This window comes from Staurois parvus, unplaced genomic scaffold, assembly GCF_062004578.1.
Source record: "Staurois parvus isolate SC_StPar_1 unplaced genomic scaffold, SC_StPar_1.0 ptg000234l, whole genome shotgun sequence".
In the NCBI taxonomy this organism is placed as follows: Eukaryota; Metazoa; Chordata; class Amphibia; order Anura; family Ranidae; genus Staurois; species Staurois parvus.
Window position 1 is genome coordinate 7,621,453 of NW_028318030.1, and position 27,115 is coordinate 7,648,567.

The window sequence follows — 27,115 nt, forward strand, 5'->3', positions numbered from 1 at the left end:
TAATGACTGGCTTCTGTTGAACTGTCATGCTGGAAAACCAATATTCAATTAATGCTTGCAGCCAGTGGCTGTCAGAATACAATAGCCTGGCAGGGAGATCTCTGTAGACACATAGTTTGTCAGTTTATTTTTCGTGTAAAAAAAACAAACAAACAAAAAAAACAAGACTGATTGTGTATACCCAGCTTGACTAAGGCAAATTGAATAGATCCCTAACTACACCGTGGCCCTTTAAAATGGCCTGCCACCCTTTTCAGTAGCTTTACTGACATGCTGTAGATTTAGGTAGTTTTTAATCTATTTGTCAATCTAATTTTACAAAGTCATGCTATTAATGCACCAATTCATAGCTGCATAGTTACATATTTGGCTGAAAAAAGACAAAAGTCCATCCAGTTCAACCATAGGAAAAAAAAGTTATAATCCTATACCCACAGTTGATCCACAGGAAGCCAAAAAAAAAACCCAGCAAAGCATGATCCAAAAAATATATATAATGGCGCCTATGGAAAAAGTAAAAAATATCTATACATATCTATAAATCACTTATTATAATATACCAGCTGCAAAAAAATCACCATAAATCAATAAAGTGTAGTAAGTAACACAAAAAAGTATTCTGCGCTAGTAAAAAATTTTCTCCATAAATCAAATGTATAAATGGTGCAAAAAAAAAAATATATATATATATATATATGAAAGAAATGTTCACACTTTTTTTAAAAAGTTATAACACAAAAAACGTGCACCAAAAAAGTAAATAAAGTGACAATACCACCACCAAAATTAAACTCACCAGAGCTAAAAAAATATTTTAAACCATATATTGCTCTGGGAACAGTAGTATTAATAATAATGATAAGTCATTCATAGATGTATCTTCAAGGAATAGTATTCTGCAGAGCCCAGATCCACATAGACCAATTTCAGATGGAGCCAATTACTTTCAAATCAATTATCATCAAGGAAATCCACTTCTCAAGAAAGCCACCTTCAAACGTATCCAAAGAGGGAAATGCCAGACACTCGGAAGAAACAGAAGAGCTTCATGCTCAATTCAATTTGCTCCTGCAGGGAAAAAAATTCCTTCCTGATCCCCCGAGAGGCAATCTGACATTACCTGGATCAACTTTACCTATAAATGTTAGTATCCAGTTATATTCAATGTATCTAAGAAATAATCCAGGCCTTTTTTGAAGCAATCCACTGAACTGGCCAGAACCAACTCTTGAAAAAACTAAAATGTCGTCATAAATTTAGGCCAAAATGTATTCTGCTACATGTTTTTTGTTAAAAAAAATTCCAATAAGTGTATATTTATTGCTTTGTGTGAAAGTTATAGCATCTACAACTACGGTAGAGATAATTAAATTTACACAGCTTTTACTTTGTGACTGCCCATCACATTTCTTGAGGTGCTAAAATACCAGGATAGTACAAATACCCCCAAATTACCCCTTTCGGAAAGTAGACACCCTAAGCTATCTGATGAGAGGCATATTAAGTCCATGGAAGATTTTTTTTTCCACAAGTTTCTGAAAAATGACAAACTTATTTTTTTTTTTTACACGAAGTTGTCATTTAAATTATATATTTCTCACACAAACCATGGGTATATGTGGAATTATACCCCAAAATACATTCTGCTACTTATACTGAGTATGGAGGTACCACATGTGTGAGACTATTTGAGCCTAGCCACATACAGGTGCCTGAAATCCAATGACCACTTTGAAAGCCTGAAGGTGCGTAACTTCCTCATTTCACTTACTCACTACCTATTACAGTTTCGAAGGCCCTGAAATGCCAGGATAGCACCAAACCCCCCCCCCCCAAATTACCCCTTTTTGGAAAGTAGACACCACAAAGAATTTAAAAAGAGGCATGGTGAGTAATTTGCAGATCTAATGTTTTCTCACAAGGTTTTGAAATATAAAAAAGAAAAGAAAACATTTTTTGTTTTTTTTTCAATTTTCAAAAACTTGTGGCAAAAAATTAGATCTGCAAAATACTCACTATGCTTCTGATCAAATTCCCTGGGCTGTCTACTTTCCAAAAAGTGGTCATTTGGGGGGTTTTGGGGCTATCCTGGCATTTCAGGGCCTCCTAAACTGTGATAGGTAGTCAGGAAGTATAATAAGGAAATAAAGCCCCTTAAAAGCCTGATGGTGCTTATTGGATTTTGGGGTCCTGTACTTGGCTAGACTGCCAAAACATCTCTCACATGTGGTACCCCCATACTCAGGAGAAGTAGCATGTATTTTGGGGAGAAATTTCCACATATACCCATGGCATGTGTGAGCAACAAATCATTTAAGTGACAATTTGTGTAAAAAGAAAAAACTTTTTTTGTTTGTCATTTTCCAAAAACTTGTGGTAAAAAAATAAATTCTTCTATTGATTCAACATGCCTCTCAGCAAATAGTTTGGGGTGTCTACTTTCCAAAAAGGGGTCGCTTTGGGGGGTGGGGGCATTTTATGCCCAGCATTAGAAGTTTGTGCCACAAGTCACTCACTCTTCTAACGACCTGAAGACCAAGCTTTTCTGACACTTTTTGTTCACATGAAAAAAAAATCAGTATTTTTTGCTAGGAAATTAATTTAAACCCCAAACATTATATATTTTTTTTAACAAACACCCTAGTGAATAAAATGGTGGGCGCTGCAATTTTTTATGTCACATAGTACTCGCGCAGCGATTTTTCAACCGCAATTTTAAAAAAATACACTATTTTTTACTTTTAATGCACAAAAACACAAAATATTGTCCAATTTTTTGGTAACATATAAAAGATGATGGTATGTCGAGTAAATAGATACCAAACACAACATGCTTTAAAACTGCGCATGCCCCGTGCAATGGCGACAAACTGCATACGTTTTTAATATTCATAGACAATGTTTTAAAAGCCTTTACAAGCTACCATTTTAGATAGGAGGTCTAGTGTTAGAATTACTGCCCTTTATCTGACGTTTGTGGCGATACCTCACATGCATGGTGCAGCCACTGTTTCCATACTGGCACAGGGTCAATGCTCACGAACACAGATGCGCGGGGGGGGGGGGGGGGGGGGGGGCGAGGGTACTTTTTATTTTGATTTCATTTTTATTATTTTTACACTGTTCCCTTCATTTTGTTTAATCACTTTTAATGCTATCACAGGGAATGCAAATATCCCCTATATCTTCAATGGGCATTGTCATGTATTTTTTTTTTGAGAAATCTGGGTTCTATCAGACTCTAGATATCTCTTCTGCCCTTACATTTTCAAATCAAACCAAGATCGGTGTGATCAGATGCTTTCTCAATTTACAAATGACGCTGTTTATATCCTGTGAAACTGAAGTGATGAAATGCTCGTAGCTTCCGATTTCTTAGGCTATAGAGATGATTGGCACCATTATGGTCTCCAATCCGCTCTATGGTCAGCTGGCAGAAAGACCGGCTGCATTCTCAGGTTGCCCTGATGGCACGGGACTGCCCGAGAAGGCAGTGGGGGAGGGGGGGCCATCGTCTCCTGCTGCTTGTAAAGGCAATCCTGCAGCTAATTAGCCACTTGCTTTTACATGAAAGCCGATCCACAGCTGAACAAAACAATACCAGGATGATGCCTGCAGCTGTAGGCATTAGCCTGGTATAACCATTCAAAGTCCAGTGATGTACCAGTACCTCGGTTTACGAATTTAATTAGCTCTGCAGGACATTTTGTGTAGCGAAACTTTCGTAAACCGAAACACTGTTTCCCTTGGGAGTGCATTGAAAACCAATTAATCCGTTCAGAAGGTCAGAAAAACAGTACACGCTACTAAAATACTGCATGAGTTATTTTATTAACTCATGCGGTACTTTAGTAGTGACAACCATGTGACATGTGACAACCATGTGTTAATGTTTCAGCTGTCAGCAGGGTTCCCCATTGACAGCTGAATGTAAAAGAATTTCTGGCAATTAAACCAAATTTTTTTAATTGGCGCATTTCTTTTACACTCAGCTGTCAGGAGCCAGTTTTTAAATGTACCGGTAATTACTTTTCTTTTTTGTTCACTATACAATAGTTCAGAAAGTCAGCAGTCACTTTCCCCCTCCAGCTAAAAGAGAGAAAGTTTCTTTTACTTTAAAAGATACAATGTTTCCTTTCAGTTTCTTAAAAGATACAAAGTATCCTTTAGCTCATGGGAAACTGACAGCTAATGTTGTGAGCTATAGTGAAGAAAAAAAAAAGCCGCTAATTGCATTTAAAAATCAGCACTGACATACACTTCGTATTGTGAAAATAATTAGTAAAAAATTCAAATGGATTTTCATTCGTAAACTGAAAATTACGTTAACAGAGACATTCGTAAACCGAGGTATTACTGTATATGCTATGTTCTTTTTTTTTTTTTTTTTTTTTTTTTTTTGTATGCAGCCTGTAGACTGAATGGAAAAAAAGAGAAGAAATCTCTGCCAGAAAAAGTTTGTGGTATGCCCACCATTAGAATATACCGCCCTGCATTCACCCACTTCTAATGGTGGGCACACATTAGGTCACAATTTGCCACATGCACCACTTCCAAGATTGTACAAATGTCTAAATAGTGGCACGCTTAAGTAAAAATTGTCCACATATAAGTGGTAACCCATATGGAAAAAGGATGACACCAAGTTCCAAACTATCTTGCCACTACGCCCCATGTAGTCTGGGCATACGTGGGGCTCCACGTGACTATCTTGTCCCTTGTAAATCTGAAACTTATAAGTATAGCCTGTTGTCCTCTCACAGGCCTTCTACATCTTGACCCCCATATCTGGCAGATTTTTTGCTGGGGAGTATAGACATCTGCAATTTTTGGTTAAGGTGATTTACGAGGGGCTGAATTTTGTGGAGCCGGTCAAATTCAGGGTCACCTCGAGGACGACAGAATGTATTGTTGTTGAAATGCATAAAACACATACTCTCATGTCTATGCCTTGCCATGGCAGCAGAGTACACGGGCATATGATGAATCGGGTCTGAAGACCAATACAACCGCAATTTTTTTTTTCTCAGTAATACCCATGGTGAGGGTTAGGCCCAAAAAATATAAATTCGGAAACCATAATGAGTTTCCATGTGAATGGTCTGGAAAGGTTTGAATTTTGGTTGGCAGCGATAAATTGTTGTACATATAAAATGCTTTGATCCACAATCAATGCATACAGATCTTCTGTGAAAAACAGTTCCAAAAAATCAAGGGGAAGAGTTAAATTTGCTATTTCCACCTGCATTTCGGGTTGGGCAGTGAATGGGGGAAGTATGGGTTCTGCAGAATTTGTGGGCTGCCAATCGGGATTTGCAAGCACATCCGGAAGGATACTTGGGGCTCTAAGGGCCTGTGTGCGAATTCTTGGTGGTGCTCACCACCCCACCAGCTTGTACTGCACTTATGGGACTCGACACATTGCCAAGTCATACTGCAGTGCTAGTATTATTATTATTATTATACAGGATTTATATAGCGCCAGCAGTTTGCTCAACGCTTTACAATATAATGGGAGACAATACAGCAACAATACAGTTCAATACAAGAGGGTTAGGAGGGCCTGATCCTGGGAGCTTACAGTCTAAGAGGTATGTGAAAGGCCAGGATGTACGAGGCCACCAGTGCTCGCCAGTTCACTAAAAGGTAGCGCAGCACTAGTACTGGCACTCTGCTGCATATGAGAGTCATCAAAATTTACCGACAAGTTCTAACAGAGATCAGGCCTGATTCTGCCAACACTGTGGTTTTGTGTGCAATGTATCAAGTGACAGTGACCTACTGACACTACTTGCTAGGGGAGAAGGGGGGGGGTAAGCGTAGGGGCTAAACGCAGGTGCTGGCAGGTGCCGGGTCTGATACTGCTAACGCTGCATTTTTGGGGACAGTATACTAATGTGAACGCTGGTATAGTGCTGCTCTGATCAAAGATATTGATCCATTCAGACACTATACTAGCAATGGAGATTTATTGTGCATGAGCGTGTTCCTGGCAATCAAGGGGTTAAATGTGATTACTGGTGTACTGACGGGCAATCTGACGCCATCTGGGAGGGGCGTGGAAACCATGGGAGTGCGAATCATGTATATATGTGATTTTGTGCACCTGTGCCGCCCTGCAGTATTTCTACTATAGGATGATCAGGAAGCGGTTCCAGAAGCGGTTTGTGTTATGGCACTGCCTTATTTTAACTGACAATTGCGCGGTCATGCAACGCTGCATGAAATTTGCAACCTTTTTCCCCCACGAATTGGGCTTTGTTTTGGTGGTATTTGATTGCCTGTGCGGTTTTTATTTTTTTTATTTTTTTGTGCTATGTAAAAAAAAGTCCGACAATTTTGAGAAAAACAATAATTGTTTCTTGTATAAAAATTAAATCCAGTATCTATACCGCTATTTGTAAACGCTATAACTTTCACGTAAACCAATTAATTTACACGTATTGGGATTTTTTTTAGCAAAGACATGTCGCAGAATACATTTTGGCCAAAATTTGACGAAATTTGATTTTTTAATTTTTTTACTGTATATGTTTTATAGCAAAAATGTCCAACATGAGTACTGACGTGACAGTACTGCATATAGCCGCATAAAGAAGCAGTTAATCAACCTAATTATCATGTCTGTACTCAATTGTTTCTGTCGCAAGTGCACTAATACGAGAGATTGTCCCTCCTGTGTAAGAGAGGCTTTCTGGATCTTTAAATTGGGTTCCATGGCGCCCAATGGTTTGGATCAGGATCTAGAAATTCATAGCATTATTTAAGTGTTGCTTAGATCTCCAAGAATTTCGAAAGGTGAATTTTGTTTATTATATGCATACTTCTTTTTTTATATATAGTTATTTTTATATAATTTGTTACATTTTTTAAGTCCCAACATTTTTTAAGCTTCAATATTCATAAGGTTCTTTGTTTAAAGTTTTAAAGTCTTAATTTTTTCTCATGAAACGTTCCATAGTACATGTTAATGTGGACCCTATTCTTTCAATGAATTATTTATGAAATTTTATGCTATATATTTTATATATATTCTTTCACACATTTATGCCTTTTTCATATGCTGATTGCTTTCATGATACCATTTTTTTATTTACCGTAGGTCCATTGGATAGTAGTTCAATACACAAGTATTATTTATTGTGCCCATGGTTACCTGTTAATTTAATAATGTGCCAATATTACTAAGCGCATATGTGAGCTCAATGAACTTCCATGATAGCCGAGGGTTCATAGATATAAAATGTTTTCCATACTAATGTAGCACCTTATATTGTTTTTAACAGTTGGTCCTATTATTGTTAATCTTTTCCTCCAATTTTGTTTGTTCTTAACATGTAAAGCAGGAGGGATGAGCTGTCTGTTCCGTTCGGGTCCCCCTGTTTGTCCCTACCCGACCTCTGTGCCTGGCTATTCTCTTAGAAAATGGTCGCTAACCATCTGTCCCTAGACTTGAGAAGGTGCATGTGCGCGAAACGCGTTGTCTAGGTTACCGCCCCCGACCACCGGCTTGCATTCCAAGGCTGGATCCTCCCTTCCGCTTCCTCCAAAATTGCGGTGACGTCATTTCCGGGACACCGCGGTCTCATGGCTTTCCATCAGTGCACAGGAGCACTTTCTCTGGCCTGCCCTGCTACACCCAAGGAGCCAACGGGTCTTCCACCTTGCCCAGGCCACCATACCCTTTGATCCTTTGATTGTAATAAAGGTACACCTCGATGTGAGGTTTAAACATATCCACTCTCACAGCGCTGTTTCTGTTCATTGTAATATTTACAAGTATTCAGCTGGATTTCTGTTATCTATTGCAAATATCTTTATCCGAATAAATGCCTCTCTTTGGAAAAGAACTGTTGGACTAGTTGCTGCGGAAAAATACATTTTATAGATATACACATCGTCAGTCATCATCCGTCCACGTAATTAATAAAAGACAACACCATGGTCTCATCCAGCTCGGTCAGACATACTGTCTCAGGGCCCAAAGTGGCACCCTGCTTTACGTTCGCTAAATTTGATGGTGTGGCTATTGAAGCCAGGATCTTAAGGGACTGAGGAGTCTTAGGTCCAGTTACTTCTACACTGTTGAACACTGGGAAGCTGGTTTCCAGGAACATCTATTACAAAGTCTAGAATTCTTACATTTCCTGGTGTATCCTAGGACATATGTGATTGGGAGGATTCTCTCTTTTCTCCAGTCAGAAGTGGAAATAAGATTGGTCTTGGGCACCATTGAGGGTCAGATTTCAGTTTTGCGTGTATTTCTTCAAAGGCCTCTTGCTTCGCACTCCCTAGTTAAGGTTTTTCGCCAGGGGGAGATTTGTACAGTGCCTTCTCTCAGGCTACCCTTGTGCCCTTGGGATTTAAATTTAGTGTTGGCTATCTTGCAGAAGCAGCCATTTGAACCTATTCCTGATATTCCACTAGTCCTTTTGACTAGAAAGATGTTTTTTTTTTTTGTTTTTTTTTTTAATAATTGGAATCACTTCAGAAAGAAAGGTGTCGGAGCTGGCGGCTCTTTTTAGCAAGGAGACATTTTTAATCTTACACAATAAGGTGGTGTTGCACCCCCATCTATCCTTCTTGCCTAAAGTGGGTTTCTGGGTTTCACTTGAATCAGGACATTGTCCTCCCCTCTTTTTGTGTGAATCCTCATTCACCAGGAGAGAAATTGCTGCGTTCTTTGAATGTAGCGCGAGCCGTCAGAGTCTATCTGATAAGGTCGGCACAAATCAGAAGGTCCAAAGGTGAGGTAAGTCCTTGGGCTGATTATGGTGTCTGAAATTGGTGTCTCCCTTCCTTCAAATGGTTTGCTTTGGGACATCTCAGGTAGTAATGATTATAGCCTGCTCTGTTTCCCATGATGTATGATAAATTTTTTACTTTTTTTTCTACATACTTTCCTGTAAAATCTATTTCTTGGGGTACATCATGGTACACAGAGGTCCCGTCCCTCTTTCTGGTATTCATTCATATTCATATTTACTCACTAAACTGAGGTTCTTCCTGTTTAGGAGGGGTTATATAGGGGATGACTTCCTGTCTGTTTTGGTCTGCCAGTGTCCATTCACCTATAAGTGACGCATAACCCAGATAGTAATGATTTATAGCCTGCTCTGTGTCCTGTGATGTACTTAAAGACAGTGTTTCTAGATCTTTTTTTTCAGTCAATGCACCCTTTTTAAAATTCTGCACAATCTTTAGGCACCCATGTAAAAAAACTTGACAATTTTTTTTACAGTGCGTAGCAACATTTGTACATGTAGGACACTCAATATTAGAGGTGATTTATTCTTCCAAAGCAAATACACCTTTGCACACTGGTACTGACTAGTATTCTATTGTTTCTCTTTTCTCTCTTGCTCACTCGACTAGTGTGACCCCAGTGCTTAGAGAAAGGGGCAGGAAAGGGGTAAGCAAGGTTGCTGTGCAGGTGTCTGATGTCCTTCTTAACAACTGATGACATCATTGGTTATGTTGCCTTATGCTATAAAGTTGTAATGGTGCACAATGAAAACCTGTGGTTTTGTGTAACTAAAAGGCAGGCTTGATATGACTGCTGGCTTGTAATTTTTAGGCAATTTTTAAGCATTTTGTCAAGGGACCCCTGAAGAAAACGACTGCTCCAAGTAATGGATTTTACAAGTACTGTAAGTATGTAGGAAAAAAAACTTTTAGCTTGTGATAGTGCTCTTGCCAGTTTGGGATCACTGAAAAGGCCAGAGATTGTGAAAATTTCCCTGATACACTACACTTCTTACTTCAACCTCTTCTAGATGGAAATTGGGACTGCTGTTCCACCTACTAAGTATTTTACTGCTGCATGTAGTATTCGTATTATTATTATATTCTGGTATACACTGATATCTAGCAGCAGTTCTGTGCCACTACAACTTGTACTATGTTTTAGCATTGGTATATGCCTTCTATTTCCTTCTCCTGTTTAGAGCTAGTTGGCACAGTCTTTAGCTAGATCCTCCCTATATTTCTCATGTTCTTCAGATTTTCTTCATAGCAAACTCTAGACTGGCAAACATATGTTTCAAAAGACTGGAAAAACATTGCCTGGTATTGTACTTTGTGAAGTAAAATTGCATTGGATTTAACTTCTATGTCTTATTGATGGGTTAAGCTGTGTGTAAATTCTGCTGAAGCAGAAAGTGGCCATTCTCAGACTGACATCTATGTAGGTATGTCTTCACATAAAACAGTTGAGAGAGAATAGTAAGAAGACTATTAGACAGAATAGTAAGATTTTGAACACTTTTACACACACTGCCATTTACTGTGGAGCTGCTGTGCCTCCAAAATGTACATATACATGTTCCTGTCTGTATTCTGAGTAAGTACATGACTGCAACAGCTGTAAAATCTAAGATCTAGAAATACCACTGTTGCTACAGTCTGCTGCATTTTTTTCATGTCTGTTTGCGCTAATCAGAAGTGATTCTCTTCTACAGTTTGCAATGCTGCGCATACACTGAATTGTCGGAGTATTGAATATGTTTGTTGAACTACAAAGACTGTTGTTTCTGGGGTTATCCCTGCTGCTGAAATTGATGTGCTGTGATTATATTTATTTCCTGCTTTACACAGACTCCTAATTTTCTGCATAACCTGTCCACACACAAACATAACGGCATTTCCCACAAGAATCTACAGTGCATCCAGAAAGTATTCACAAAATGGATTAAATTAATTTTTTTCATCAACATTCTACAAACAATACCCCATAATGACAATATGAAAGAAGTTTGTTTTGAAATCTTTGCAATTTATTAAAAATAAAAAAAACGAAAAAAAAACCCCACATGTACATAAGTATTCACAGCCTTTGCTCAATACATAGTTGAAGCACTTTTAGTGCCAATTACAGCCTCAAGTCATTTTTGAGTATGATGCTACAAGCTTGGCACACCTATTTTTGGGCAATTTCTCCCATTCTTTGCAGCATTACCTCTCAAGCTCCATCAGGTTGGATTGGGAGAATCGGTGCATAGCCATTTTCAGATCTCTCCAGAGATGTTCAATCGGGTTCAAATCTGGGCTCTGGCCAGGCCACTCCAGGACATTCACAGAGTTGGCCCATAGCCTCTCCTTTATGTGGGCTGTGTGCTTAGGGTCGTTGTCCTTTTGAAAGATGAATCGTCGCCCCAGTCTAAAGTCCAGAGCGCTCTGGATCAGGTTTTCATCAAGGGTGTGTGACATTGCTGCATTCATTTTTCCTTGGATTCTGACTAGTCTCCCAGTTCCAGCCGCTGAAAAAAATCCCCACAGCATGATGCGGCCACCACCATGCTTCACTGTAGGGATAGTATTGGACAGGTGGTGAGCGGTGCCTGATTTCCTCCAGACATAATGCTTGGCATTCAGGCCAAAGAGTTCAAACTTAGTTTCATCAGACCAGAGAGTTTTGTTTCTCTTGGTCTGAAAGTCCCTCAGGAGCCTTTTGGCAAACTCCAGGTGGGCTGCCATTTGCCTTATACTCAGGAGTGGCTTCCGTCTGGCCACTCTACCATACAGGCCTGATTGGTGGAGTGCTGCAGAGATGGTTGTTGTTCTGGAAGGTTCTCCTCTCTCCACAGAGAAATGCTGGAGCTCTTTCATACTGACCATCGGGTGTTTGGTTACCTCCCTGGCTTAGGCCCTTCTCCCGCGATCACTCAGTTTGGCCGGGCGATCTGCTCTAGGAAGATTCTCGGTGGTTCCAAACTTCTTCCATTTACGGATGATGGAGGCCACTGTGCTCATTGAGACCGTTTTCTGTACCCTTCCCCAAACCTGTGCCTTGATGCAATCCTGTCTGAGGTCTACAGACAATTCCTTGGACTTCATGGCTTGGTTTGTGCTCTGACATGCACTGTTAACTGTGGGACCTTATATAGACTGGTTTATGCCTTTCCTAATCATGTTCAATCAACTGAATTTCCCACAGGTGGACTCCAATCAAGTTGTGGAAACATCTCAAGGATGATCAGTGGGAACAGGATGCACCAGAGCTTAATTTTGAGTTTTATTTTTAATAAATTGCAAAGATTTCAAAACGAACTCATTTCACATTGTCATTATGGGGTATTTGTAGAATGTTGAGGAAAAAAATGAATTGAATCCATTTTGGAAAAAGGCTGTAACAATAAAATGTGGCAAAAGTTAAGCACTGTGAATACTTTCTGGATGCACTGTATACATTTGTTACAATTGGAGAGTAAGCAACCTTCTCTTCTCTAAAATGAAACTAATTTGCAACAAACAGAGACTCTTGCTAGACCCAAACATGCAGTTAAAACTTTCCTAAGGGTTTTGAAGTTTAAAGGTATAGAAAAACATGAAGGTTATAAAAAAAAACAAACCAAAAAACACAGCAGAAATGATATGTGGCATCCGACTGTGCCACGCTTGACTACTGCTGATGAAACCTCTAATGATACAGAGCAACTAAGCAGTGTGCTTGAAAAGCTAGAAAAAGAATTAAAAAACTATAACAGGCTGTCTGGAAAAATAGTCTCTTCTATTGTTTATTAATACTGAGAAGTCTATTCCAGAGCCAAATAGCTTTATTGTGCTTAACCAACAAATCCAGATCATAATTGCATGAAACCACATCTCATTGCTCTACATCTAGATCCCAGAAGAGCTAATACAGAGGTTACCAAGGTACAGGGTGCCTTTACAGAAAAGAAAGCAGAGATAGAGGCAGAAGCTTCTCATAATGGAGGCAAAAGCTGCCCCCCAAGGAAGCAAAGATGGAGGCAGAAGCTGCCTGCAAGAAAGCATTGCAAAGTCTTAAAATGATCCAAGTTTAGGCTGCCTAAAAAAACAAGCAGAAAATGTCAGATATGTAGAAGGCAGGTTCTTCTACTTGCTATCCATTAGATGCAGCTCTTACTTGATTTATTTTACTATTTATTTTTATGTTTAGGTCTGATCTACAGTGCTCCAGTGCTATATACTATTTTATGATCTGTTATGTAGAAGGCTACTACTAAATTCCAAATATTCCTATAGGTTTTTATGTTTGATTATAAGCTAATTATATGGACTATGATGATAAAGTTCCACCTTTTCTCATAAAGAGGTTATAAAGCCAATTTTTTAATACTAAAATAAAAAGATGTTACACTTACCTGCTCTTCGCAAGGGTATTGCAGAGAGCAGCCCCAAACTCAGTCCCCAGCCCCCAGCCATTACTCTCCACTCCACCTCATCTCCGTATGCCACCATAGGCGGCTGCTTCCTATGAGGACACACATGCGGCCAAGTCCCGAGCTGGACTGTGTGCATCTATAGACACAGTGTCTGAATCAATCAAAATCGAAGTGGGCACAGTGCTGAATCAATGTAAGACTTAGGTTCGTATTTAGAGAAAGAGGAGTAACAGCAACTGGAAGATTTTATACCTTAATGCAGTGGTCTCCAAACTGCGGCTCTTTGCTTGCTTTTATCTGGCTTTTAGGGCATTATTCCCCCCACCATCAGCAACAGTGGGGCATAGTTTCTGCTACTGACATAAACAATGGGACACTATTCCTTCCACTGACACCAATAATGGGGCACTATTCCTCCCACTGACACCAATGATGGGACACTGTTCCTCCCATTGATACGGCACTATATCTCCCGTTAATAACAATGGTGAGGCATTGTTTACTCTCACTGATGCAAGGACATTTTCTTCTTCCACTGGCCACAATCCGGCCCCCTTAAAGTCTGAAGGAGGGTAAACTGGCCCTTCGTTTAGAAAGTTTGGAGACCCCTGCCTTAATGCATAGAATTCATTAAGGTTAAAAACCTTTTGACTTTAGACTTTTGATTTTAAGGCATACTAAACTAGCTTGGTAAATGCTTCTTGAACTTTAAGGCATCAGGCAATAATCAGATTCGCAAGGATTACTCTTGTGGTCTTTTTACACATTTTCTAAGGTTTACCAGATTGATGCTCAGGCCTTTTCAGATTCCAGCTTCAGGCATAAGGTCCTTCAGGCATCGCTTGGGGCTGCAGACTGCCCCCAGTTTTATGTTTGTTGGCCTTTTAGTGTTTTATTTGCTGTGTTGCCCACCCCTCAGTTGGACTGCTTTTGGATGTTACAATTGTATCAGATTTAACTGAATTATATGTCCTTTAATGAACGATGAAGAAAACAGGATTTGTGTACTTCTATTCCGAAGTACTGCTTTTCTACAAAACCAAAGCATGCTTGAAAGTGAGAGGGTTTACACCTGGCTGGCCAATGGGTTTTTTGTTTGCTGTTGTCCACGTCCTCCTGTATTTGGCAGTATTACCTAATTGTCTCAGATTTACAGACTCCTGTGTCTCTTAAAGTGATTCTAAAGGCTTTTCTTTTTTTAAATCACAAACATGTCTATACTTACCTGCTTGTGCAGTGGTTTTACATGGAGCAGCCAGGATCCTCCTCTTCTCGGGTCCCCGCTGGTGCTGCTGGCCCCCTCCCTCCTGTTGGGCGCCCCCACAGCAGCTTGCTACGGGAGAACCTGCTGCTCCGTGTATCCATGCACATATGGCCCCGGTCCCTCTCTCTTCTCATTGGCTCACTGGCTGTGATTGACAGCAGTGGGAGCCCATGGCTCCTGCTTCTGTCTCAGCCAATGAGGAGAGGGATTTCTGGAACAGCCAAGACTCCAGTGCACATCTCTGGATCGACAGGAGGTTTAGGTGAGTATTGGGGTGGGGGATGCTGCACAGAAAAGGTTTTGTACCTTCATGCATAGAATGGATGAAGGTAAAAAAACTTCATCCTTTTAGAACCACTTTACTAACTTCAAGTAACAGATTTTACATTAAAGTTTTTCTAAAGTCAAAAGTGTTTTTTTTTTTTATTAAAATATTAAACATGTTATACTCACCTGCTCTGTGTAGTGGTCTCTTCTCTGGTCCCTTGGTGGTGATCTTGGCTTCTTCTTTTCTTCGTGTATCCCAATAGCAAGCAGTTTTCTATGGGGGCACACAGTGTCTGCTCACTACCGAGCTATGTGTCTATAGGGCTGTGCTCTATAGACACAGACAGTAGGACTTGTAGCCCCACCCCCACTTCCTCCTCACTGCATTTGATTGACAGCCAATGGCTCCTTCTACTGTTTGAATCCCTGTATGCAGAGGTAGAGAGGTGAGAAGAGATGCAGCCATGCTCAGCGCTGGATCTATTCTCCCCTCTTTTTTCCCAGGGAAGGGGGAGGACAGAGGAATGGAAAATGTTTTTTACCTTAATGCAAGGAATGTATTAAGGTACAAAAAACATTTTTTTCTTTAGTATCACTTTAGGTACAAAAATCCAGTAGGGTGAGGAAAGGCTGTAACTGATTTTTTTTTTTTTTTTTTTAAATCTTTGCCTTTCTACAGTATATCAGTTATGTGCGCACACACCCCCACCCCCCTATACTTTTTGTATGGGGTCACGGGTACAGGAAGTGTGGGAAACTTTTTCTCACAGGCAGCTTTAACAATTTGAAAGGTTCTAGCTTTTATCCACAATTTAGGCTAGAGTTGGGCTTTAAGTTATTTATTTGTACATAAATGTGAACAGCCTCTACAGATTGTGATGCATAAGGTTGTATAGTTTTTTTAATTATTTAAAATCTAGAAACAAGATGGTTTGGTTGAAACATGAACTACAACATGTCCTAATTACTAATTAGTTATCATATATTGGACAGTACTCAAGAAATGATCTAAGGGGATAGAGTTGATTATTTTAATAAGCTTGTATTTGGAAACAGATGGATTGTGTACTTTTTTACATCTAAAATCCCTTTGGTGAGGTCCACTCTGTTGTACGTTTTGTATACAAAGTCTGCATCTGTTTTGTTCTGTTAAAGACTTGTCAGTCATAAGGCCCTGGCTACAGCATTAACCCTTTGACTGTCAAGGATGTGTCCTACATTTCATGTGTTTTACCTCAGCATCTTTGGGAGAATCCCTGATGAAGACACATGTTGTGACGTAACGCATGGGGCGGGCAGATGACGTAAAGCTCCACAAACGAAAGTTTGTGAGCTGCCATCTTGTGAGTGACCAGGGAAGCTTGTTTTTTAAGGGAACAGAAGGCCTTTTTACTGTAGTGGGCACTTTTTATGTGAGTAATAAAAAAATATATATATATATATATATTTATTAATAAATATTGGTGGATACAGTTGATGCACTATATTGGCAGTTTTTGTCTAAAATTTGGAGGCTATATCATGTATGGTTCAAGAGGATGGATATGGTTTAAAGTATACTGGGGATTGGACGCTGGAGAGTGCAGGAGGTGACACCTACCCAGGTTAAAGGGGCCAAGGAGTATACTAAACATGAAGGAAGAATCCTAGCCAGGGATGGGGTTACCATGACTATGTAATTGTAGCATCCATTCATGCCCTGAAAAGCCCATGAAGTCCCAGGTGTATGATATGTTCCACCTTACAAACAAATTGTTGCAACTGGAGTCTGTGACTGTGACATCAGAGCCTTGCCTGTTAAGCTACAGTGGCACATACAGACCCAAGAGCTGTCCCTTGTGGAGCGACATATTGCTACTGAGGACAATATCCACAATCTGCCTTTCAAATGGGTTACCTCTGAAAAGAGTAAAACACCACCCTCAGGTAAAACCGGCTTTTAAAGACTAAGTTTTATTTAAATAAAAATAATAATAAAAATCGGCACAAAGGATATTACTTGCCTTTAGTGTGGTGTGTCCCTTCTGCTGCTCTGTCTTGCTTTAGCAGAAATTTTCCCCCTTCAGTGCCCTTTTTCCCCTCTGCCCATGCTGTCATAATCTTCCAGTGGAGTGGAAATTTAATAGAACCGAGGGAGCTTTGACAAGCACTCACTTGCCCACACTTTTTGCCCACCTCTTCCTTTCAGAGAAGCTGGTACTCGGGCGGGCTGACCATTTGGAAACTCGGGCACTGCCCGAGGGCCTGGGGTCAGTAGGGGGCCCCATGAGATGCCCCTGGTACCTTTTTCATAGGTTTTTTTGAGTTTGGGCAAGGACACGGGCCCCATGATCCCCCTATTGCCGGGGGCCCCATGAGTTGTCAGTCTGCATCTGCTGGTACTACTGCTTCTATGAATGAAATGGCATCTATAAATGGAGAGGGTGGACCATAAATGTATTTGAAGAACTGGTCCTCTTAAAATTCTGTGTTTTTATCTTTCCAGTATGTGCTTGTTTCTACAGTTTACATTAAATGAAATCATACTATGGTCACTGCTAAACCGATGTTCATTCATATAAACAGTAGTAATAAGCTCTGCATTGTTTAAAATTACTAAGTCCAGCAGAGAACCATTTTTAATTGGAGTTTTTATAAACTGTATCATAAAATTATCTTGTAATAGATTTAAGAATCTCTGCTCTTGCACTGTTCCAGAAGTACCATTTTAGGGCAGTTTAAAATTTCATAATATTAATGCTGTCCCAGCCCTTTCTATCTGTGCAAGGAGCTGCATCTGCACCTCCTCATTACCACTGGGTGGCCTGTAGCAAATGCCAATAATTAACCTTGAGGTACGCGCACCCATATGCAATTCCACGCATCATGCCTCAGCACCATCACATTCTCCAACAACAAGGTAGTCTTTCACAATCGCTTTTAGATCACTTCTCACATAGCAACAGATACCACCATCTTTTTACTTTACCCTATCTCTTTGAAAGAGCGCATACTGTAGCTGGGAATATTATAAGCCAGGTCATATGATGAAATGATGCCAATATTCAGCAATACCAATTAATAGCTCTCTTAAGGCTCCAAAGATTCCAACTCTCCTATTTTGCTTGTCAGACTTCTGACATTGGGGAAAAAACACTTTTATCCATTGTTGCTAATTAGGTGTGTTAGGGAACTGCACAAACATTTAATTCTCTCTGGCCAGCTTCTAGTGTGACTGAATAAGTGAAAAACTATTTACCTGCATAGGCTTATCATACCATCGATTTCCTCCATTTTTGTTGTAACCTCCACCATGCAGAAGTTGAAGAGCTCTGTTGGCATCATTCAGCTCTACACCTGTCGGTGCATCTAGACACACTAGACACATACATCTTTCAATCATATCTAGAGAGTCACGGTTTGTAGAGTCTGTAAAAATGTAGGCAAAAATATAGAGCATTACAAATGCATCAGCGTATGATGTCAACAATTACTGCAAACAAAATATTAGTGCACATTTTTAGGGATATCATTTTATTTTGACATAATATAGCTATACATGCCCCTTCCCCCAACTTCTCTGTCAAAATCAATGGCTCAACCATCAACCCATCCCCATATGCCAAGATTCTAGGTGTAATCCTGGACTCTGAACTATCTTTTTGGCCCCACAACCAATCACTGTCCAGAGCTTGCCTCCTCAACCTCTGTAAAATCTCGCTCCTCCCTTACAAATGATACCACAAAGCTTCTAACTCAGTACCTGGTCATCTCTCGCCTTGACTACTGCAACTCCCGCTTCGCTGGCTTACCTTTACATAAGCTATCCCCCCTCCAGTCCATCATGAATTCTGCTGCCACCTTACCAACCGTTTAGTGTCTGCCACCCCTCTCTGACAGTCCTTCCACTGACTTCTGCTCACCCAACAAATTTAAATTCAAGATACTTACAACAACTTATAAAGCCTTTCACAACTCAGCCCCCAGCTACATCACTAACCTCATCTCAAAATACTGACCAAATAATTCTCTTTGTTCCTCTCAAGACCTCCTGCTGTCTAGCTCCCATCCTCTAGAACTCCCTTCCCCAATGTGATCGACTGTCTCCGACTCTATCCACTTTTATACCATCCCTAAACTCATCTCTTCAGAGAGGCCTATCCTGCCCCCACCTAGCAACTGTATATGTATTTTCTCCATCAGCCCATCTCACACAGTAATTACCTTTTTGTATTAATTGACACTCCCTCTTAGAGTGTAAGCTCTAATGAGTAGGGCCCTCTGATCCCTCCTGTATTCATTTGTATTATAATTGTCATCAGCGCTGGGCTGAGCACTTCCAATCTGTACTGAACTGCCTATCTTCCATCAACAACGAGGCGATCGACAGAATGCCCCTGGTGGATATCAACCACAGCCTGGATGCCCCACCAATAAAGAATGAAACCCTACAGGCTATCAGCCAGCTGTCCAGTGGCAAGGCCCCTGGATCTGATGCGATCCTAGCTGAAGTTTATAAGGATGGTGGTGCAGTGCTTGTCGACAAACTCACTCTGCTGTTCCAGTCCTTCTGGAATCCAGGATCCATTCCTCAGGAATTGAAAGATGTGTCAATTGTATACCTCTACAAGAGGAAAGGGAATAGACAAGTCTGCGATAATCATAGAGGAATATCACTGCTTTCCATCGCAGGCAAGATTCTTGCACGAATGTTGCTGAACTGCCTGACTGACCACCTTGAACAATGTTTATTACCCGAGACACAGTGCGGTTTCTGCAAAGAGCGTGGCACTGAGGACGTGATCTTTTCAGCCCGACAGCTAAAAGAGAAGCGTCAAGAGCAGAACTGTGAATTGTACACCACCTTCGTGGATCTCACCAAGGCTTTTGACACTCAGTCACGAAGGTCTGTGGGGCATCATGCCAAAGTTTGGATGCCCTGACAGATTCATCTTAATGGTACGTCAGTTCCACGACAGCTTGATGGCTTGTGTTTTGAACAATGGAGAAGCTTCAGAGGCCTTTCCCATTACAAACTGTGTCAAGCAAGGTTGCGTGTTGTCACCGACACTGTTCAGCATAATGTTTTCAGCCATGCTGTCAGACGCCTTCCAGAACAGTTCCTTGGGAGTTAGCCTGAGATACAGGACCGATGGGAAACTGTTCAACCTGAGAAGACTCCAGGCTGTCACCAAGGTAAAGGAGACTGTGCTATGAGACCTCCTTCTTGCTGATGACTGTGCCCTGAATGCTGGATCAGAGCAGGAAATGCAAGCCAGTGTGCACAAATTCGCAGAAGCATGCAACAACTTTGGCCTCCTCATCAACACAAAGAAGACCAAAGTGATGCATCAGCTAGCTCTGAAAGCCCAACACCAAGAGCCCACCATCACAGTGAAGGGACAAAAGCTGCAAGCAGTGGACCAATTTACATACCTTGGCAGCACCCTATCCCAAGCAGTGACAATTGACATCGAGCTCACCTGCAGAATCGCCAGGGCAAGCTGTGCATTTGGAAAACTACTGACCAACGTGTGGGACCGCTGTGGAACAAGCCTTGCCACAAAGCTCAAAGTCTGCTGAGCAGTAGTGCTAACTAACCTGATGTATGCCAGTGAGACTTAGACTTTATACATGAGGCATACTAGGCAATTGAACCACTTCCACATGATCTGCCTCTGCAGACTTCTGCGAATCTGTTGGCAGGACAAGGTGCAAGACACAGATGTCCTCTCCAGAGCAGGCCTGCCATCAGCTCACACCCTGCTCATGAAAGCACAGATGCTGGGCAGGCCATGTTGCAAGGATGCCAGACCACTGCATCCCTAAACAGCTCCTCTGAGGAGCTGTCTCAAGGAAAACTATTGCATGGGGAAGTGATACAAAGACACATTGAAAGGCTCCTTCAAGTCCCTGGATCAATATCACCTCCTGGGAAACCCTGGCACAAGATCGATCGACATGGCGCATGTTGATCCACCAAGGCTGCCAGACATTTGAGGAGAGAAGAACAACCACAGTGCAAGAGAAGCGAGCACTCCGCAAAGCCAGAGCTGCAAATGCTGCAACAGTGGTGCCCACATATGTCTGCCTAAGATGTGGCAGAACATTTCGTGCCTGTATAGGCCTTATCAGCCACCTACAGACACACTGTGGACAGCCCACTATCTGTTAGATGCCAGGGTCCACTTCGAGGACGATGGTCGAGCATCATCATTATTATGATTGTATGGTCTGCCTTTATTTTGTAAAGCGCTGAGTAAACTGTTGATGCTATTTAAATCCTGTATAATAATAATCTTAATCTATGTACTTGAAAAAAGTTAAGAGTCAAATCTCTACTATATGAGCTGATTGAGCCCTGGGTGTGAAAAATTATATTTATAATTTTTATAAGGTATTCGTAGAGAGAGAGAGCGACCGCTTTGCCCCCACACAGAGAGAGAGAGCGACCGACCGCTTTGCCCCCACACAGAGAGAGAGAGAGCGACCGCTTTGCCCCCACACAGAGAGAGAGAGCGGCCGCTTTGCCCCCGCAGAGAAAGAGACACCGCTTTGCCCCCGCAGAGAGAGAGACCGCTTTGCTCCCGCAGAGAGAGAGAGACCGCTTTGCCCCCGCAGAGAGAGAGAGAGAGACCGCTTTGCCCCCACAGAGAGAGAGAGAGACCGCTTTGCCCCCGCAGAGAGAGAGAGACCGCTTTGCCCCCGCAGACAGAGAGAGAGACCGCTTTGGCCCCACGGAGAGACCACTTTGCCCCCCAAGAGCGAGAGACCACTTTGCACCCACAGAAAAACTGCTTTGCCCCCCCCAGAGAGAGAGGGGGAGACCGCTTTGCCCGCACAGAGAGAGAGACCGCTTTGGCACCACAGAGAGAGACACCGCTTTGGCATCCACAGAGAGAGAGAGACCGCTTTGGTATCCACAGAGAGAGAGAAAGACCTCTTTGGGCCCCACAGAAAGAGAGACTGCTTTGCCTCCATAGCAAGAGAGCCCCTCAGTCAGCCTGCAGTGCCCAGCAAACAGAACAGGAGGGCAAGAAATTAGAATGGACAGAGGCACACTTGAAATTGACCATCACAGTGACCCAGTCTGTCAGCAGTGTGCAGCTGCACAGATGATGGCACACCACCTCACGACATGTCCCCTCTGCTCCTCCAGTCACAGTGACAATCTCTCTACAGTCTCAATTAGAGATGAGCGAATTTCTCAAAAATTCGATTCGGCTGATTCGGCGAATTCCAGTGTGAAATTCGATTCGATGCGAATTTCTTCACTACGAAGATGACTTATAAAAAGGGTTTCTAGGCTTCAGAGAGCCTTTAAATTAGTGCAGAACACTGTACCTTTAATTTAAATGCCCTTGGAGATGAGGAAAGAGAAGGAGAAGGAGAAGGAGAAGGATGAGAAGAAGGAGAAGGATGAGAAGAAGGAGAAGGAGAAGGATGAGAAGAAGGAGAAGGAGAAGGATGAGAAGAAGGAGAAGGAGAAGGATGAGAAGAAGGAGAAGGAGAAGGAGAAGAAGGATGAGAAGAAGGAGAAGGAGAAGGATGAGAAGAAGGAGAAGGATGAGAAGAAAGAAAAGGATGAGAAGGAGAAGGATGAGAAGAAGGAGAAGGAGAAGGATGAGAAGAAGGAGAAGGATGAGAAGAAGGATGAGAAGAAGGAGAAGGATGAGAAGAAGGATGAGAAGAAGGATGAGAAGAAGGATGAGAAGAAGGAGAAGGATGAGAAGAAGGAGAAGGAGAAGGATGAGAAGGAGAAGGATGAGAAGAAGGAGAAGGATGAGAAGAAGGAGAAGGAGAAGGATGAGAAGAAGGAGAAGGATGAGAAGAAGGAGAAGGATGAGAAGAAGGATGAGAAGAAGGAGAAGGATGAGAAGAAGGAGAAGGACGAGAAGAAGGATGAGAAGAAGGAGAAGGATGAGAAGAAGGAGAAGGATGAGAAGAAGAAGGATGAGAAGAAGGAGAAGGATGAGAAGAAGGATGAGAAGAAGGAGAAGGATGAGAAGAAGGAGAAGGATGAGAAGGAGAAGGATGAGAAGACGGAGAAGGAGAAGCAGAAGGAGAAGGATGAGAAGAAGGAAAAGGAGAAGGATGAGAAGATGGAGAAGGAGAAGGATGAGAAGATGGAGAAGGAGAAGGATGAGAAGAAGGAGAAGGAGAAGGATGAGAAGAAGGAGAAGGAGAAGGATGAGAAGAAGGAGAAGGAGAAGGATGAGAAGAAGGAGAAGGAGAAGGATGAGGAGAAGGAGAAGGATAAGAAGAAGGAGAAGGATGAGAAGAAGGAGAAGGAGAAGGATGAGAAGAAGGAGAAGGATGAGGAGAAGGAGAAGGATGAGAAGAAGGAGAAGGATGAGAAGAAGGAGAAGGAGAAGGATGAGAAGAAGGAGAAGGATGAGAAGAAGGAGAAGGAGAAGGATGAGAAGATGGAGAAGGAGAAGGATGAGAAGAAGGAGAAGGAGAAGGATGAGAAGAAGGAGAAGGAGAAGGATGAGAAGAAGGAGAAGGATGAGGAGAAGGATGAGAAGAAGGAGAAGGATGAGAAGAAGGAGAAGGATGAGAAGAAGGAGAAGGATGAGAAGAAGGAGAAGGATGAGAAGAAGGAGAAGGAGAAGGATGAGAAGAAGGAGAAGGATGAGAAGAAGGAGAAGGATGAGAAGAAGGAGAAGGAGAAGGAGAAGGAGAAGCAGAAGGAGAAGGATGAGAAGAAGGAAAAGGAGAAGGATGAGAAGATGGAGAAGGAGAAGGATGAGAAGAAGGAGAAGGAGAAGGATGAGAAGAAGGAGAAGGAGAAGGATGAGAAGAAGGAGAAGGATGAGAAGAAGGAGAAGGATGAGAAGAAGGAGAAGGATGAGAAGAAGGAGAAGGAGAAGGATGAGAAGAAGGAGAAGGAGAAGGATGAGAAGAAGGAGAAGGAGAAGGATGAGAAGAAGGAGAAGGATGAGAAGAAGGAGAAGGAGAAGGATGAGAAGAAGGAGAAGGAGAAGGATGAGAAGAAGGAGAAGGATGAGAAGAAGAAGGATGAGAAGAAGGATGAGAAGAAGGATGAGAAGAAGGATGAGAAGAAGGAGAAGGATGAGAAGAAGGACAGTTCTGTGACAGTTTCTGTCTATTTCTGACAGTTCTGGGACATTCACTCCATACAGCTGTTTCAACCGCTGTATGGAGGGAATGTCATGGAACTGTCAGAAATAGACTATTAATGACAGTTCTGGGACTGTCCTTCCATGCAGCGGTTGAAACATTGTATGTATTTGTTTCCATAAATGGATCCATTTATGGAAACAAATACATACAATGTTTCAACCGCTGTATGGAAGGACAGTCCCAGAACTGTCATTAATAGTCTATTTCTGACAGTTCTATGACATTCCCTCCATACAGCGGTTGAAACAGCTGTATGGAGTGAATGTCCCACAACTGTCAGAAATAGACTATTTATGACAGTTCTGGGACTGTCCTTCCATACAGCGGTTGAAACATTGTATCTATTTTTTTCCATAAATGACATTCTGCAAATACACTTAGAGGAGCGCTGCAGATACACTTTTTGCCGCCGGCTTGGAATTAATCTTATTTTCATCCTACTTCTTCTTCTTCATCCTCATCCTCATAAGAAGAAAAAGAAGAAGTAGGATGAAAATAAGAATAATTCCAAGCCGGCAAAAAGTGTATCTGCAGCGCTCCTCTAAGTGTATCTGCAGAATGTCATTTATGGAAAAAAATAGATACAATGTTTCAACCGCTGTATGGAGTGAATGTCCCAGAACTGTCATAAATAGTCTATTTCTGACAGTTCTGGGACATTCACTCCATACAGCTGTTTCAACCGCTGTATGGAGGGAATGTCATGGAACTGTCAGAAATAGACTATTAATGACAGTTCTGGGACTGTCCTTCCATACAGCGGTTGAAACATTGTATGTATTTGTTTCCATAAATGGATCCATTTATGGAAACAAATACATACAATGTTTCAACCGCTGTATGGAAGGACAGTCCCAGAACTGTCATTAATAGTCTATTTCTGACAGTTCTATGACATTCCCTCCATACAGCGGTTGAAACAGCTGTATGGAGTGAATGTCCCACAACTGTCAGAAATAGACTATTTATGACAGTTCTGGGACTGTCCTTCCATACAGCGGTTGAAACATTGTATGTATTTGTTTCCATAAATGGATCCATTTATGGAAACAAATACATACAATGTTTCAACCGCTGTATGGAAGGACAGTCCCAGAACTGTCATTAATAGTCTATTTCTGACAGTTCCATGACATTCCCTCCATACAGCGGTTGAAACAGCTGTATGGAGTGATTGTCCCAGAACTGTCAGAAATAGTCTATTTCTGACAGTTCTGGGACATTCACTCCATACAGCTGTTTCAACCGCTGTATGGAGGGAATGTCATGGAACTGTCAGAAATAGACTATTAATGACAGTTCTGGGACTGTCCTTCCATACAGCGGTTGAAACATTGTATGTATTTGTTTCCATAAATGGATCCATTTATGGAAACAAATACATACAATGTTTCAACCGCTGTATGGAAACAAATACATACAATGTTTCAACCGCTGTATGGAAGGACAGTCCCAGAACTGTCATTAATAGTCTATTTCTGACAGTTCTATGACATTCCCTCCATACAGCGGTTGAAACAGCTGTATGGAGTGAATGTCCCACAACTGTCAGAAATAGACTATTTATGACAGTTCTGGGACTGTCCTTCCATACAGCGGTTGAAACATTGTATCTATTTTTTTCCATAAATGACATTCTGCAAATACACTTAGAGGAGCGCTGCAGATACACTTTTTGCCGGCTTGGAATTAATCTTATTTTCATCCTACTTCTTCTTCTTCATCCTCATCCTCATAAGAAGAAAAAGAAGAAGTAGGATGAAAATAAGAATAATTCCAAGCCGGCAAAAAGTGTATCTGCAGCGCTCCTCTAAGTGTATCTGCAGAATGTCATTTATGGAAAAAAATAGATACAATGTTTCAACCGCTGTATGGAGTGAATGTCCCAGAACTGTCATAAATAGTCTATTTCTGACAGTTGTGGGACATTCACTCCATACAGCTGTTTCAACCGCTGTATGGAGGGAATGTCATAGAACTGTCAGAAATAGACTATTAATGACAGTTCTGGGACTGTCCTTCCATACAGCAGTTGAAACATTGTATCTATTTGTTTCCATAAATGGATCCATTTATGGAAACAAATAGATACAATGTTTCAACCGCTGTATGGAAGGACAGTCCCAGAACTGTCATTAATAGTCTATTTCTGACAGTTCTATGACATTCCCTCCATACAGCGGTTGAAACAGCTGTATGGAGTGAATGTCCCAGAACTGTCAGAAATAGACTATTTATGACAGTTCTGGGACATTCCCTCCATACAGCGGTTTCCGGCAAAAAGTGTATGTGCAGAGTTCCTCTATTCTGCAGATACACTTAGAGGAGCTCTGCAGATACACTTAGAGGAGCTCTGCACATACACTTTTTGCCGGCTTGGAATTATTCTTATTTTCATCCTACTTCTTCTTCTTCTTCTTCTTCTTCTTCATCCTCATCCTCTTCTTCTTCTTCTGAGGATGAGGATGAGGATGAAGAAGAAGAAGAAGAAGTAGGATGAAAATAAGATTAATTCCAAGCCGGCAAAAAGTGTATGTGCAGAGCTCCTCTAAGTGTATCTGCAGAGCTCCTCTAAGTGTATCTGCAGAATAGAGGAACTCTGCACATACACTTTTTGCCGGCTTGCAATTATTCTTATTTTCATCCTACTTCTTCTTCTTCTTCTTCTTCTTCTTCTTCATCCTCTTCTTCTTCTTCTGAAGATGAGGATAAAGAAGAAGAAGAAGAAGAAGAAGTAGGATGAAAATAAGATTAATTCCAAACAGGCAAAAAGTGTATGTGCAGAGCTCCTCTAAGTGTATCTGCAGAATAGAGGAACTCTGCACATACACTTTTTGCCGGCTTGGAATTATTCTTATTTTCATCCTACTGCTTCTTCTTCTTCTTCATCCTCATCCTCATCCTCAGAAGAAGAGGATGAGGATGAGGATGAAGAAGAAGAAGAAGAAGAAGAAGTAGGATGAAAAGAAGAATAATTCCAAGCCGGCAAAAAGTGTATGTGCAGAGTTCCTCTATTTCTGACAGTTCTCTCACAGCTTCTTCACATGTACAGCGGTTGAAACATCTGTATCCTAAATGGAAACTAATAGATACAAATTGTATGTATTAGTTTCCATTTAGGATACAGATGTTTCAACCGCTGTACATGTGAAGAAGCTGTGAGAGAACTGTCAGAAATAGAGGAACTCTGCACATACACTTTTTGCCGGCTTGGAATTATTATTCTTTTCATCCTACTTCTTCTTCTTCTTCTTCATCCTCATCCTCTTCTTCTGAGGATGAAGATGAAGAAGAAGAAGAAGTAGGATGAAAA

General features: G+C 41.4%; 1 protein-coding gene across 2 annotated transcripts in view; it reads right to left on the minus strand.

Annotated features, from left to right (window-relative positions):
• CHAT (choline O-acetyltransferase) overlaps nucleotides 1-27,115 on the minus strand; it is a 306,928-nt gene that overhangs the window by 86,236 nt on the left and 193,577 nt on the right. For both annotated transcript variants that reach the window (XM_089680057.1, XM_089680056.1), the window contains one exon: nucleotides 17,915-18,084. In XM_089680057.1, coding sequence (XP_089536183.1) covers nucleotides 17,915-18,084 — 170 coding nt within the window. The remainder of the gene's footprint in view (nucleotides 1-17,914; nucleotides 18,085-27,115) is intronic.